Source organism: Vipera ursinii (assembly GCF_947247035.1).
Source record: "Vipera ursinii genome assembly, chromosome: 6".
NCBI lineage: Eukaryota > Metazoa > Chordata > Lepidosauria > Squamata > Viperidae > Vipera > Vipera ursinii.
In genome coordinates this window covers 72933739-72949235 of record NC_139515.1, presented here as the reverse complement: position 1 = coordinate 72949235, position 15497 = coordinate 72933739, and the positions used below count along the sequence as shown (strand labels likewise).

At 41.7% G+C, this 15497-nt stretch overlaps 1 protein-coding gene across 1 annotated transcript in view; it reads right to left on the bottom strand.

Moving 5' to 3' along the window:
* The window catches only part of PKP2 (plakophilin 2), a 66423-nt gene that overhangs the window by 37230 nt on the left and 13696 nt on the right, over positions 1-15497 (bottom strand). Inside the window, exons 2-4 of the mRNA XM_083365163.1 lie at positions 14050-14162; positions 9522-10180; positions 5734-5869 (exon numbers count right to left, since the gene is read on the bottom strand). Coding sequence (XP_083221289.1) covers positions 5734-5869; positions 9522-10180; positions 14050-14162 — 908 coding nt within the window. The remainder of the gene's footprint in view (positions 1-5733; positions 5870-9521; positions 10181-14049; positions 14163-15497) is intronic.

Here is a 15497-nt window from a genome sequence, read left to right as displayed (position 1 = left end):
TTTCAGTGCCATTGTAACTTCAAACGGTCACTAAACAAACTGTTGTAAGTCAAGAACCATTTGTAGTTCCTTCAAGCAATTGATTGCTTTCTGATATTGAGCTGCAGTCCACATCTTATATGCCTATGTGTTTAAACTCAGCATCTTTTCCTTATAAGGTTTCCATGACTTCATCAGCAGCCTACTTAAATAAATAAATAAATAAATAAATACTTGATGCTTCTCATATTCGGTACTATATAGCAGTTTTTGATTTCAGCATTTCGGTCCTCTGGCTCCAAATATATCTCCTACACCAACTTAGATGTTTTTAGACAGCATTAGATCAGCTTCTCCAATTAGGTTTACTCAGCATATTGAACCCAATCTCACCAATCTTAGGCACCACAAACAATGATTGAAATCCATATAGAACCAATAGGCTGAATTCAGCAAACTGGCAGGCTTCAAATAAATGGGAATACAACTAACACAAATTATTCAAATTCTTATTTTATGTAATGTTAATTATAAATCCCTCTTCTGTTGATTAGAAGCCTCACAAGAACGCCTACTTTAAAAAAATAAAATAAAGGCCACAAAATAAAAGCAGCAGAACCTCACGTAACATACACCCAGGAATAACTAACACCTAGGAAAGTAACAACTGCCTGGCCAGGTCTTTTTTGCTAGACCAAGTTTGCTGAATACTGAATACTGCTGAAGTACATCTGGTGCTTTTCAGTTTTGAACGTGGTATTAATGAAAGTCTAATTTATATGGAGGGCATAAAGTATGGAATCCTTGAATTAAAAAAAAACACTGGCTGAGCCAGACCTTCATTAAATTATATTAGAGTAAATGGTCTGCATAAATAGTTTTCTGATTGTGACAAAGTGTTCAGTGCAAAGGAGATAAAGAGGAAGGAAAGAGAATTTGTTTTGATAATTTGGGGAATGCTCAACACTTTATTATGATCAGTATTTTCTCCTTGTTTATCAGTTGTTGAGATATGAAGGTGGTTCAGGCTTTATTAGGGAAGGATATTGCTGCCTAAATAATGTTAAGCCCTTGTATGAACAGTTTCATAACCCTCTTTTAAAGCTGTTGGTGTACCAAATATAGAACTGAAACAAGAGGTACAGAATTGTGTGGGCTGAAAAGTGCCTCAAAGACTTCCAGCCCAAAGTCCTGTGGGAAGGTGAGGACATTTTTTATTTATAAAGGAGCCAAAGAGAGAGCTAGAGATCGTCTCCTATTATGGCAGGAAACTGGTAAACGAAAATACGTTTCAGTCCGTCAGGAGCTCACACGTCCAATCTGATGTCCTTCAGATCTGTTAGAATCACAACACTAGAAACTCAGTCAACTCGGCGAAATAGTTGGATGCTGGGAGTTATATTTTTAAAACATTAGAGAACACTAGACTAGAAAAGGTGACCTTGCTTCAAGAGATATCTACTATTTAGGATAAATATAGAGATTCTTCTCCAGGAAATCATGTGGCAAAACAGATGGCCATGGGTTCCTCTTGTTATTGTTCATAGTCACTAGAATAAAATGTTGGATTTTGGGATAAGACCAGGCTTAGTTTTTATACCCCATTCCCCCCCCTCCCAATGAGTTTTTCCCTCATGCTATTCTATTCCTACCATAACCATGGGTGTGAGTCGGGTGTGAGTCTCTCTTTATGAGATTTGGTTCTGGGGCGCAGTTGGGCTTGCTGCTCGTGTACATTTCGCCTAGTCGCGTAGCGGCAGCCCTGCCCGAGCTGCTCGATATCCTCTCGGGGTTGGTGGTTGAGTTCCCCAAACTTATAGTTTTGGGAGACGTCAATCTACCATCCCTGGGAGGCTCATCTGAGCTTGCTCGGGAGTTCATGGCTTCCATGACGGCCATGGACCTGACGCAGGTAATATCTGAACCAACTCATGAGGGAGGCCACACCCTTGACCTGATTTTCTTATCTGGACGGTGGTTGGATGATCTTGGTGGGGGCTTTCCATTTATTATGCCCCTGTCATGGACCGATCATCACCTCCTGCGGCTGGTCTTCCATTTTGCCACCCCCCGCCGTGGGGGTACGGAGCCAATTAGATGGTACCGCCCCAGACGCCTAATGGATCCTGATAGATTCCAAGCGGCGCTGGGGTCCCCACCTGCCTCCATTGCTCACAACTCGGCGGATGCCTTAGTGGAAGCCTGGGAAAGGGCAGCCATTGAGGCACTCGACCGGGTTGTACCCTTGCGGCCCCTGACCCGGTGCAGATCCCAGCGAGCTCCATGGTTCTCCGCGGAGCTCCGGGAGATGAAGCGTCGGAAACGGGGCCTAGAGAGCTGCTGGAGGTCCAGCCGATCTGAACCCGACCGATTGCGGTTAAGAACCTACATTAGGTCTTATCTCGCTGCGATGAGGGAGGCGAGGTGTAATTACTTCTCCACCCTCATCGCGTCCGCAGATAATCGCCCGGCCGCCTTGTTTAGGGTGACTCGCTCCCTTCTTAATCAGGAGGTGAGGGAGGATCCCTTGCAGGGTCGTGCCGAGGAGTTTATTCAACATCTGTCGGATAAAATCGCTCGGATTCGGACCGGTTTGGACTCCAGCTGGGCAGAGTCTGGCGATCAGGACACGGGCGGTCCTGTCAATGTTATCTGGGAGGAGTTTGATTCTGTGACCCCTGATGAAGTGGACAGGATTATGGGGAAGCTGAGTTCCACCACATGTTTATTGGATCCGTGCCCTTCTTGGCTGGTTTATGCAGCTAGGGAGAGGACACGAGGCTGGCTCCAGGTGGTTATATCTGCTTCTTTGAGCGAGGGTTATTTCCCCACCATCTTGAAGGAGGCGGTGGTGAGACCTCTCCTCAAGAAGCCTGCCTTGGACCCAGCTGTATTGAACAACTTTCGTCCAGTCTCCAACCTTCGCTTTCTTGCGAAGGTTGTTGAGAGTGTGGTGGCGCATCAGCTCCCTCTGGTCCTGGATGAAGCGGATTATCTGGACCCTTACCAATCGGGTTTCAGGCCCGGGCACAGCACGGAGACGGCATTGGTCGCTCTGGTGAATGATCTCTGGAGGGCTCGGGATAGGGGATATTCCTCTGTCCTAGTCATATTAGACCTCTCGGCGGCTTTCGATACCATCGACCATGGTATCCTGCTGTGGCGTCTCAGGGGACTGGGAGTGGGAGGCACGGTTTTTCAGTGGTTCTCCTCCTATCTCCTGGGACGTTCGCAGTCGGTGTTGGCAGGGGGGCAGAGGTCGACCCCTAGGACTCTCGCTTGTGGAGTTCCTCAGGGGTCGGTCCTCTCGCCTCTCCTGTTCAACATCTATATGAAACCGCTGGGTGAGATCATTCGTGGTTTTGGAGTTGGGTATCATCAATATGCTGATGATACCCAACTTTTTATTTCGACCCCAAACCACCCCAGTGATGCCCTCGCTGTGATGTCCCGTTGCCTGGAGGCGGTTCGGGTCTGGATGGGGAGGAACAGACTTCAACTCAACCCTGACAAGACTGAGTGGCTGTACATTCCGGCTTCCCGGGACACCTGGGATGTTCCATCTCTTTCTATGGGGGGTGAGCTTTTACCCCCTGTGGATAGGGCTCGCAACTTGGGAGTCCTCCTAGATTCACGACTCACTTTGGAGGATCATATAGTGGCCGTGACTAGGGAGGCTTTTGCCCAGGTTCGCCTGGTGCGCCAGTTGCGGCCCTATCTGGACCGGGAGGCCTTATGTACGGTCACTCATGCGCTCGTGACCTCTCGCCTAGACTACTGTGATGCTCTCTACATGGGGCTTCCCTTGAAGACTACTCGGAGGCTCCAACTGGTACAGAATGCGGCCGCGAGAGTTGTCTTGGGAGTTTCCCGGTACTCCCATGTTACACCTTTGCTCCGTGAGCTGCATTGGTTGCCAGTTGTCTTCCGGGTAAGGTTCAAGGTTTTGGTTATGATCTTTAAGTCCCTACATGGCATGGGTCCGCGATACCTCGAGGACCACCTGCTGCCGGTGTCGACTCCCCTCCGCCCTGTGCGCGCCCACAGAGAGGGCCTCCTCAGGGTGCCTCCTGTCAAGGAATGTCGACTGGTGGCCCCCAGGGGGAGGGCCTTCTCTGTGGGCGCTCCGGCATTATGGAACCAACTGCCGGTTGAGCTCCGGACGGCATCAGACCTCCGATCCTTCCGTCGCGGGTTGAAGACCCATTTATTTGAACTAGCGGGTCTGGCCTGATGGGGGTATATGGGTTTTTATAGGCTTGTTTTATCATTCTTGTTTTAACTTGGGCATTGATTTAATTGTCTTTTAATTTTTGTATTGTCATTTATATTTATGCCCTGTGAACCGCCCTGAGTCCCTTTAGGAGAAGGGCGGTATAGAAATCTCAATAAATTAAATTAAATTAAATTAGATGACAATAACAGAAGCTGATAGGCCTTAAAGCACCTAATGAGCTCTGTGGTTGAGTGGGTACTTGGATCTGAAACTCCAAATCCAAATAAACTGGCTCTTTCTTAAAAAAATTTTTTTAGTTTGAATGTATTAAGGAGGCTAGCTTTTTTTAATCAATTAAGCTACCCAAAGGTTGATCTAAAAATACATGTAAATACATTCATATGTATATATCTCTATTTCTCTATCATCCCTATCTCTAATCTATCTATCTATCTATCTATCTATCTATCTATCTATCTATCTGTCTGTCTGTCTGTCTGTCTGTCTGTCTGTCTGTCTGTTTATACATACATACATACATACATACATACATACATACATACATTGTATACAGTATATATGGGAGACAGACTTTACAGATAAAGAGGTAGATCTGCTTCAAGTTTGCCTCCTATAAATTCTTGGCAAATGCCTTCCTTCATAAAATGTGTCTGTCTGTCTACAGATAGTCCTTGACTTACGACCATTTAACTACAGGTCAAAGCTACAATGGCCTTGGAGAAATGTTGCTTTTGATCTGTTCTGTAGTCCTTGACTTACATTCTTTTAACAACAGATCAAAGTTACAATGGCCTTGGAGAAATGTTACTTTTGACCTGTACTGTCATTTACAACTCATTTACTCATTCCACTGCCCCTGTGGTCAGGTAAATACAATTGGACTGCTTGAAAATTGGCTCACATTTACAACTGGTTGCAGTGTTCCCACAGTCATGTGATCACAATTTGCAACTTTACTGCCACTTTCCAGCAAAAAATTCTTATTAGGGAAATTGGATTTGCTTAACAACTGCATGATTCACTTAGCAACCACTGTAAACATTGTTGTAAAATTGGGTCTGGTTTGACCTACTTTGCAACAATGTACAATGGAAATTTCTGTACTAGGTGTAGTTGTAAGTCAAGGAGTACCTATATCTCTAATCTAGCCTATTATTTTGATATTTTGTGGTAAGTGTTCCATCCTAATTATCAACTGTATACAATACTGTTTAGTTTTCTGATAATAGCCAAGTCTGGCAAGGCATCAATACAGACTTATTTGGGTTGACTGCTCTTGAACATTAATTTTCTTGTTTGTTTCATGTCTGCTCCTATCTTCCCTTCTACATGCATCCCTTTGAGAAAAACAGGGCTCAGCTGGAGGGAAATCAGTTAATATCCACAGAGGATTTAATCCAGGATGTTTTCCCATTCCTTTCTGCCCATTAGTTTCCTCTACCAATTCCACATACAAGACTTTATATGCAAGAAGTACTGAAAATCTGAAGACAGAAAGAAAGAAAATTATCACTCACTTTCCTCCTGGCTTCTGCTCTCTGAAAGCTCTCGTGCTGTATAAAAACAATTGCCGCCAAAACCCGAGAAGACAAGGGATTTTCACTTTGCAATATATTTACAGCACGCTCCAGATTCATCTCTCCTTCTGGATTCCTGGATGATGAAACACAAACACACACCAAATCAACAAGAGAAGGCAAACATAAACTCTTTTTGAAGAGGGGTCTGTCCTAATCATGTTCATGTAGCTTTCCTGGTACAAATATTTGCCACTGGGATATTTTCTTTAGTTTCTATTGCTTTGGGGGTCTCCCATCCAAGCAGACCTGTTTAACCAAGACCTGTTTAACCAAGCTGACCCAGATAGCACCTACAGCAGCCGGCTTGTGCCATCTTAAAAGGCCACCAGATTTTTTTACGAGAAACTATAGCAGCTTTGTCATTAAATGTCATCTTCAGTGGACAAAGGTGGCAAAGGATGATAGATTATGATATTAAAGGTAAAGATTCATTATCCTTTCATAAGAGTTCTGGGAATATAATTTTCCTTTATAATGTGGATGTTCAGTCAATTCAAGACCACATTGGACTTGCAAAATATATCAAGAACCATAATCCCCAAATAGCAAGGCTAGGACCCAAAGTGTATATGATCTGGGTAAGAATGGGGTTTTATGGGCTCAATGGATGTTTAAGTCCCAAATTCACACTGAACCAAAACTAACCAAAATTCTAGACAATATATAATAAAGCAGAACCATTTTGCACTTCAGACTGCATTTGCTCTGTCCCTTCATAGACCACTCTTGTATGAGGTCATTATATACAACACATACACTTTTCTATAATCTAATGTCCAATTTCATATTACTGTAGCCTTTCTAACCTGAAACTCATTAGATGCACTGTTCTTAACTCCCATAAGTTTCCAACACCTTGGAAGGTTACGATGCCTCTAGCTATCAAGAAAGAAAGAGAAAAATCCCGTGGGAGATTTAAAGAAAAGAAATCCCCCCACACTTATTGTCTTGATGGAGCATTTTATAATAACTGGTCTTACTATTAGGCAAAGCATATTAGTTATCTCAAACAGCAGATACAGATGTAGGATCAGTAGCATTCCCTCTCCTATGGTTTCTCTTGAATCTTTCCCAGCTGTTCTCTTCTGAAAGACAGAGCTTCAATTGCCGTAGGGCAGGGTTGTCAAACTCAATTTCATTGAGGGCCGCATCAGCATTGTGGTTGCCCTCAGGGGGCCAGATAGGTATGGCTGGGGTGGGCGTGGCCTACTGGGTGGGCGTGGCTAGAGTGCATATGGCCTACTGGGTGGGCGTGGCCAGCTCTACGTCATTCGCATCAAGGGTGCCTATGGGGGCCTGGGCAGGAGTGGGACAGATCTGAGGGTCTCTGACAGAAGGAGGGTCTCTGGGCCAGGACCAAGGCAGTGGGGGCCGTTCCCTCACTGTTTCCAGGATGGCTTCGCGGGCCACATGAAACCACTTCGCGGGCCGCATCCGGCCCCCGGGCCTTGTGTTTGACATGTCTGCCGTAGGGCCAGGTCTGTATATTTAAACTAGTGTGATGTTCCATTGCACATCCATTGCATAAGGCAATGCATTTCTGTTTGTGCCTATGGAAAACTATGAGGCTAATCCATGCACTGCACTGTTATATAAGTCAAGCATGAGTCTATTTTTCCAGCCACTCTCAATTAACACTGATAACTTCTGAGTTTAGTCTGAGGCCTATAACTACCAGTATCACACAGGAATACAACAAGACATTTCTTAGTTCCCTGAGATATTTTTGAGGGACTTTCATCTTTTGTGTATCAGCTCAGTCTTTCTATTTGCTTCCTATTAGTGAATAGCAACCTTAAAACATAATTAGACATGATGGCAATCATCAGCCTTGCCTACAGTTTGCTTCTATGAATGGATATAACCAAGCTATAGAAACAAAATATTTAACAATTCTTTGATGCCCAGAACAAGTCTTAACAAGTCTATTAGGAATCAGAATCCTTCTGAGATTTAGCAAGATGTATGTTGACATCCATGATAGACAAATTCTAGATTCAGACCATGAATTATTCTAACAAATCTCCAAGCAATTTGTCTGGTCTCTTGATTCGACTATTTATTAAATCCAAATAAGTATGCTATTTACTTATTGCTACATTATACTGCATCTTTCTTTTAAAGGGTTGAAGATGCACAATGATGTCTTTTTTATTCTCATAATTACTATATGAGATTGGTAAAGAGGAACAGTTTCAATTATTCCACAGCTTCTGCTTAGTTTCAAATATATGTAAAACATAAAGGTCCTTAGCTCTCTAGATGTTGTTAAACTTAGTTTTCTCATCCAACCTGGTCTAAAGCCATTCCTGTTATTTATCTAGGTTTGGTTAAACACAATCCTCTTTATTAACAATTGCTGGGTTCATACGTGCTGTGTGAAACCAAACACATAGTGACTTAACATGAAGGGATCACATCCAGAAACATAGTGAGAAGAGGGATTTTTCTTTCTTAAAGGAGAATGACTCATCTTCTGTATAAAAATAAAATTAACAAAATATACTAGCAAAAAAAATCCTATTTCAACCTTATTTCAAGAAACATTTTTTAAGGTGCACTCATCTTTTTTCCATATGTCTGAAATTTATCAGCTGTTTTTATCTGGATTGAGATACCTGGCTTCTATCCTGCGTCAGCAAACAGTGGGATCACCTGGAAGAGTAAGCTGTTGCTTTCAATCCAGTTGTTGCCATAGCTGAAACTAGCTCACTCCACAAACTTGTTCTGACCTGATAGCACATGAATAACCCCCTTCTGTCTTCTTGACACTGTATACCTTAACGGCTGCAAACTTAATTCCAGGAAATACAAAGTCAATCTCTTAGAACCAGTGGAATGCAGCAGGCATTCCAAAAGTGAACAAATGAGATGAGAATTGGGAAATGAGGATCAGTGGCTAATCATGAATTAAAATAAAGTCTAACATTCCGCCTTTGGGAAATGAACCAATCCTAACAACACATACTTAGATGTGTATATTTAGAATTCTGTCTGATTTAGTTCAATGGGACTCATTACAAGGAATATTAACTGGCTTCCTATAGTATTCTAAACTATAATTTCTGCCAGTCATGCTTTGTTGAATAAGCCACAAACTCTCTGCATTATCAAAAATTGTCCAAAATCAATCTCTCTGCATTATCAAAAAATCAGGAAAAAAATGTGGTGGCGCAGTGGTTAGAATGCAGTATTGAAGGCTAATTCTGCTGACTGTCAGAGGAGCTCGATCCTGACCGGCTCAAGGTTGACTCAGCCTTCCATCTTTCCCAGGTCAGTAAAATGAGGAGCAATTTTATGCTGACTTTGTAAACCACTTAGAGAAGGCTTATAAAGCACTATGAAGCGGTATATAAGTCTAAGTGCTATTGCTACTGCTTTAGCTACAGTCAGGCTCACAGTACTGTGCAATTCAGAAGTGAAGATGAATGAAGGCAGAAGCACAATTTGGCTGCCTAAAATATATCATATGCCAGATAGATGGAGAATACCTGTGTTCCTCCAGATATTCTTGAACTACATTTCCTAGAACCTGTCACTATTGGTCATGGGGATTGAGCTTCTGGGCATTACAGTTCATAATTCTAACTAACCTATAGTTCAACATTTGGAGGACTAAAGGATCTTTATGTTCTACGTACTGCCTCAATATGAACTGAAACGGCACTATGGCCAGGTGAATAGACTTGGGCATTGCTAATAGTGGTGCATCTTCAAAGACATACCCTACTTGAGATCTGCTGGCAGATATCCTTTCATGCTCAACGATGTCATTTGCTCCAGCAGCGGCCATAGCCGCTGTCATTGTCATCCTCTTCCCACCTGCCTCAGTGAATGAAGCTGGCAGGGAAGCTTCCCTTGTGTTCTGGGATCTGACGCTGTTCTGATACCAGCTCGAATGCCTGTGCTGGGTTCCACCTTGGGAATACAAAGAAGATCTGACTTGCCCCACCGCAGCCCCATTATTTAGATAATTCTCCTTCTCCAAAAGATTGGTCATACTCCGGCTATTCCCCACACGATGAAACAGTGGTACTCCTGGGCTGATTGGTGCAGAGTCCACCATCGTCTCATTAGTCGGCCCAATGTAGAACTGCCTGGGTCCTCTGCTTGAAACACTGCGGCTGGTGTAGCCAAGGATTTCAGAACGAGCATATCTTGGTGGCAAGGCGCAGGTTCTCTTGTTCTCATTCTGTCGAACTGTTAAAGCCCTATTATAGCGCAGGTCAGTGTTGAAGAGAAGCGGCTTGTCGGGACTGCCCTCAGGAGAAACCTCCAATCGCTTCAAGGGTTGTCTGTGGAACCTCTCTTCCATGGTCCTGTAGGAGTTGTAAGGAAGGCTGCGAGGACCCCAGCCATTTTCATAGCTACTTTGGGAGCCTTTCTGTTAAAGCAAACAAAGTAAAACTAAACAAAACCACGAAAAGCACAGTTAGTAGGATGTATCTCATGAAGGAGTAACAAACTGGAGGAGGAATATTTGGGGGAAAATTTTCTTTTGGGTCTCAATCTGTAGAAAATATTCATTTCAAGAAATACATCACTGTATAGAATTAATTACCAATATAATGAATAGGTACAGTACAGGTAGTCTTCGATTTACGGCCAGTTGAGCCCAAAATTTCTGTTGCTAAGTGAGACATTTGTTAAGTGATTTTTTTCTCCATTTTATGACCTTTCTTGCCACAGTTGTTAAGTGAATCACTGGAATTGTTAAGTTAGTCACATAGTTGTTAAATGAATCTGGTTTCCCCATTGACTTTGCTTGTCATAAGGTTGCAAAATGGGATCACATGACCTTGGGACATTGCAATTGTCATAATTACATGCCAGTTTCCAAGCATCTGAATTGGGGATGCTGCAACACTCATAAATGTGAAAAACGGTCATAAGTCACCTTTTTCAATGCTGTTGTAACTTTGAGCTGTTACTAAACGAATGGTTATAAATTGACGACTAAATTGACGACTATCTGTTCAAATCAAATTATGCAACTAGAATGGATGCAATGAAACTCCAAGTTGTAATTAATTTTCTTGTTAATTAACCCAAAGAAACACCCGCACATATTATTTGCACAGTCATGCTGAAGATAATATATTTATGTTTTCATTTTCTGTCCCATGCATAGAAAGTGTAAGTTATTGCCTTGCCTTAAAATATTGGAATCAAACATTTCTCTTAATGTAGTTGCGATCACAGTTTCACAGTATGGGGCCCACTTTGCTCATGATCCATTTTTTTCCTCCTTATAGGGAACAGGCAAGGTGAAAATGAAACAGGAAATGTGTTTCCAAATCAGGAACTGTGTTGAGCGTGTCACAGCTGAGTCCATTCATTGACTCATATCTCAAGGAAGTCTTTGGGTGCAGACAGATTCCCACTGAGAAGACAACTAAAAACTGGATACTTAACTGTGTTCCAGGAAACAGTAGCCATATAAGGTGGCTGGCCAGTTTATTAATGAGTGAGAATGAGAGTTTAAGAATTTATACACAGTCAGCTCTCAAACCTTTCCCTCTTTTTAAGGGAAGACTTGGTATCTGGCTTCCCAAAGACTTGAACATTCTAATAGTTTGAGAATGATTTTTTCCCCTTTGGGGAGTAACATTTGTGCATTGTTATTGGAATAGACTTGTCTAGTTTCAGGTTCTTTGTGTTTGACTGTGTCCCTCTTAGCCCTTATTCTTCCATTTCTTCTTATTTCAAATCCTCATAGTGTCTGTTGATGTGCATGGTTGTCTACTGCAATCTCTCTCATTTTCCATTGGGAATTTAGAGAGTTATACAGTCTCCAATTTGTTATCTCCATATATTAGTCACTCAAAATAGGAGGATCAATAGCCTCAGTTTTCTCTTTCTCTTGCTGGAAAAATGGATTCCAATATTGGCACAGGAATACACAGTCCAGGCTTAAAGCTGAAAATTCTTGGGGCTCCTTTTATTCACATGACTCTAATATTTCCATCTTGATTCTAGAGGTACCAGTGTTGACATACTACTGGTCTCTTAAGATCCTCCACAATCTTGAAATCCACTTTTATGAGCCCTAAATTGTTTGACATTGATTATTTGAGAGATAATGGCTACCCCCCCCCCAAAGAATTCCATCAGGTAGGTGAAAGATAACCCAAAGCCCAGCATTCCTCTGAATATATAAATGTAGGAATGCAAAGTTCATTGACCATCCTATCTTTGATTTCCATTTGTCTTGCATTCAGCTTTCTGGAATGTGGTTACATGTGGTTACTATTACCTACAAGTAGCCATCCAGTTTTCAAGGTTATTTCAGTTACCTTGTACAAAATTGAAAACTCAGTTTGCTGCTTATTCTTCCCTTCCCAGTGTAACCTAAATGTTGTAACCGCACATGAAAAATAGATGAAATAGTTTTTAATTCTACACTATGAGAACATGAGGAATTAGGCAGGTGCAAAGTATATTACTGATAATGGAGAAATGACAAGGCAAAGCAAGCAATTACATAAATGCAGACATTGTAATTAAAACTGGGGCATACAATTTAATCCAAGCACGATGGTTGGAGTCCACACTGTGCCTGGAAAATATAATAACAAAGACAAAATTCTTTTTGGCTTATGTGCAGTCAGAAGCCACAGAGTCTGATATGAGGATTAAATTCCTTCCTGGTAAGGAGACTGTATGGGAGAGCAATTGCCTCTTTAAAATAGTAGATCTGTTTTGATTTTATCTTGATTTGGCTATAGTAACTAAGATAGTAATTCATTTGTAAAATTTGAAATGATTATTGTTATAAAATAATATTTCTTTCTGTCCTTTAACCACAGCATGTACTATTTGCAACAATGAATAGATGGAGTCAACTTTTGCAAGCAAAGTGGGCAATTTACAATGCAGTCTTACACATGTTTATTCAGAAGTCAAGTATGTCTTTACACTTAATGAATGCGTATACGTTTGCAACTTGAGAAACCACATTTCTTCAATGTACAAATAGATCCTCGACTTACCACTGTAATAGAGCCCACAATTTTGATTGGAAGTTGTGAAGGTCATAAAATAGCTGTTTGCTATGGGGTGTTTTTGCTGGAATTTGGAATTAAATGCTGGTTTTTTGAAAAACCATAATAAATCATGGTCATATGACTGTGAGGTTTCTACACATGGCTCTAAATATAGACTAAAATGTAGACATGTGACTTTGAGGGAGGGGTGAACATCAGAATTTCAAATCCAGGGCATAAAAGTAGCTTTGGTCGTAACTTTGAATGGTTGCTAAGCAACCAGTTGTATATCAAGGACTATGTGTGTACAGCTACTGAATTTATGTCTTCCTATTCCAATAGCAAGCAAAGCCTTGATACAAACACATGACATCAGTGAACAGTTTAGAACAGTGGTGGCAAACCTATGGCACGCATGCCAGAGGCGGCACTCAGAGCCGACTCTACGAGCACGCAAGCTGTCACCCCAGCCCTGCCACCCCCCGTGGTCCCCTCCTCACCAGCAGTCCCCATGGAGGAGAATCGCCCCGGGCACAGCCTGCACACAGCAGCACAGCCAGGGATATGGCAGCCAGGCACCAGGGACAAGACTCTGCCCTCGCGTCCCATGACATTGCTGGGCCGCCTGGGTGATCTGCTGTGGTGGGCCATGGAAGCAGTAGGGGGCCATGCGGGCAGGAGAGGCAGGGGCAGGGCAGGGGCAAGCCGGTTTTGGGGCACTTGGTCTCTGAAAGGTTCGCCATCACTGGTTTAGAATATACAAGATACTGGAAACCACCGAACCAGCGATATTTCTCCCAACCATGGTGATCTCCCCTTTTAAAACCCGAGTCTTCCCTGTGCTGCAGTGAAGTTTCAAAATAGCTTCCACTGATAACAAAGTAAGCTAATTTAATATTCACTGAGCAAAGAGAAGAGCATTTTGTATTTCCAAGCCTAGAGGGAGAAACAGGGGGTGGGAGAGAGGAATGGAGAGGAGAGGAGACCAGATGAGATTTAGTTCACTGGTTGGGGAATTCTGGGAGTTGAAGTCAACACATCTTTAAAGATGCTAAGATTAAAACTGAGAAACACTAATATAGAAGTCTATCATGCCTAGTTGTTGAATTTATAATAATGGTAAAGAATTTATAATAATGGTAAAGGATCTTTGCACTTTAAATGCAAAACCTGAAAAAAAACCCTCAATTCTCAATTCTCACTAATAACAAGTTATCATTCAAGCAGCCAGATAAGACCTAATCTTTATATATTAAAGCCTTCTCACCTGTTGAGACTGATAATATGAAGTTGCAAAAGATGATCTTGAAGCAAAGTCTGTTTCCAATGCACCTAATTTATATACATACTCTGGAACACTGCTAGCCCGATGCAAACCTCCTGTGAAAATGCAGGAAAAATAGGCTTTCAGTAAATCACATAATAAAAGTAGACCTGAAGCTGCTGAATTATATCACCTAGCAAGAATGAATGAGAAATAAAAAGCCGAATACAAGTAGTCCTCAATTTGCAACCATTCATTTAGTGACCAAAGTTACGATGACACTGAAAAAGGTGAATTATGACTGGCCCTGATACTTAAAACCATCACAGCATCTCCATAGTCACATGACCAAAATTTGACAGCCAGCATATGTACTTGTGACAGTTGCAGTGTCCTAGGATTGTGTGATTCTTATCTGTAACCTTCCCAGGCAGCTTCCAACAAGGAAAGTCAATGGGAAAGCCAGATTCACTTTACGACTGATTCACTTAACATTTACACTGATTTTGCTTAATCATCATGGCAAGAAAGATCATAAAACCCGATGTGACTCATTTAACAAAAGCCTTGCTTAGCAATGGAAATTCTCATCCCAACTGTGGTCAAAAGCTGAGGACAACTTGTATTAACATGCTTAGAACAACTCCAACATTTGCAGAAAGCATTAGAAAACATTACATCCAGTTCTTTTCTTTTTTTTTTTAAATACTGCAGAGATCAGCCAAACAAAACATTTACTTTGTGGTTGGGAAAGTGCGAGTCCCACCTTTGCAAATAGAATATTGAACAGCATTTTATCGACAATGATTGTTGGATATAGGCAAGGCCAGGGGGTAACTTTGAATTGCAGTAGAAATTTGACATGCTTAACTTTTACACTGTATTCCAGGTTTATGTAATGCTGCATCTTTGCTTGACAGTTTCATGTTATGTTCATTTTATCTAAGCAATCAGAAGTTCAAAAGCCACTTAAAACCCCTTTAGCGATATGAAGTTCAAACTTCAATAGTGGAACTCACAATCCTTTCTGAACCAAAACTGGGAACACTGTACAGTTACAAAGAAAAATATAAGAACAAACACCAAGTAACACTTTCAAAACATTTCTGCACAGTAAAACTGAAGCACAGACGTTTATGGCACTACTTTTGAAATTTTATATCACAATAGCATTCAGAGAACCTGGAAGCCCCACCAAGTGGGTTTTTGTCAATGAACAAGAAATGATGATTATGCTGTATTAATGAGACTGTAAATAACAAAGCAACAATACTTGGAATATTTTCCTTACAGCACTAAACAAAAACTTGCGTATAATGTAATCTCAGCCTGTTTCTATAAATACAAATGTAGAAACCACGGCTGATTCTGTATAATAGAGAAGTCACTTTGGGTATAACTTGCTTGCTGTCCAGGTAAGAATTACTTAAGGACAACTTTAAGATTCATAT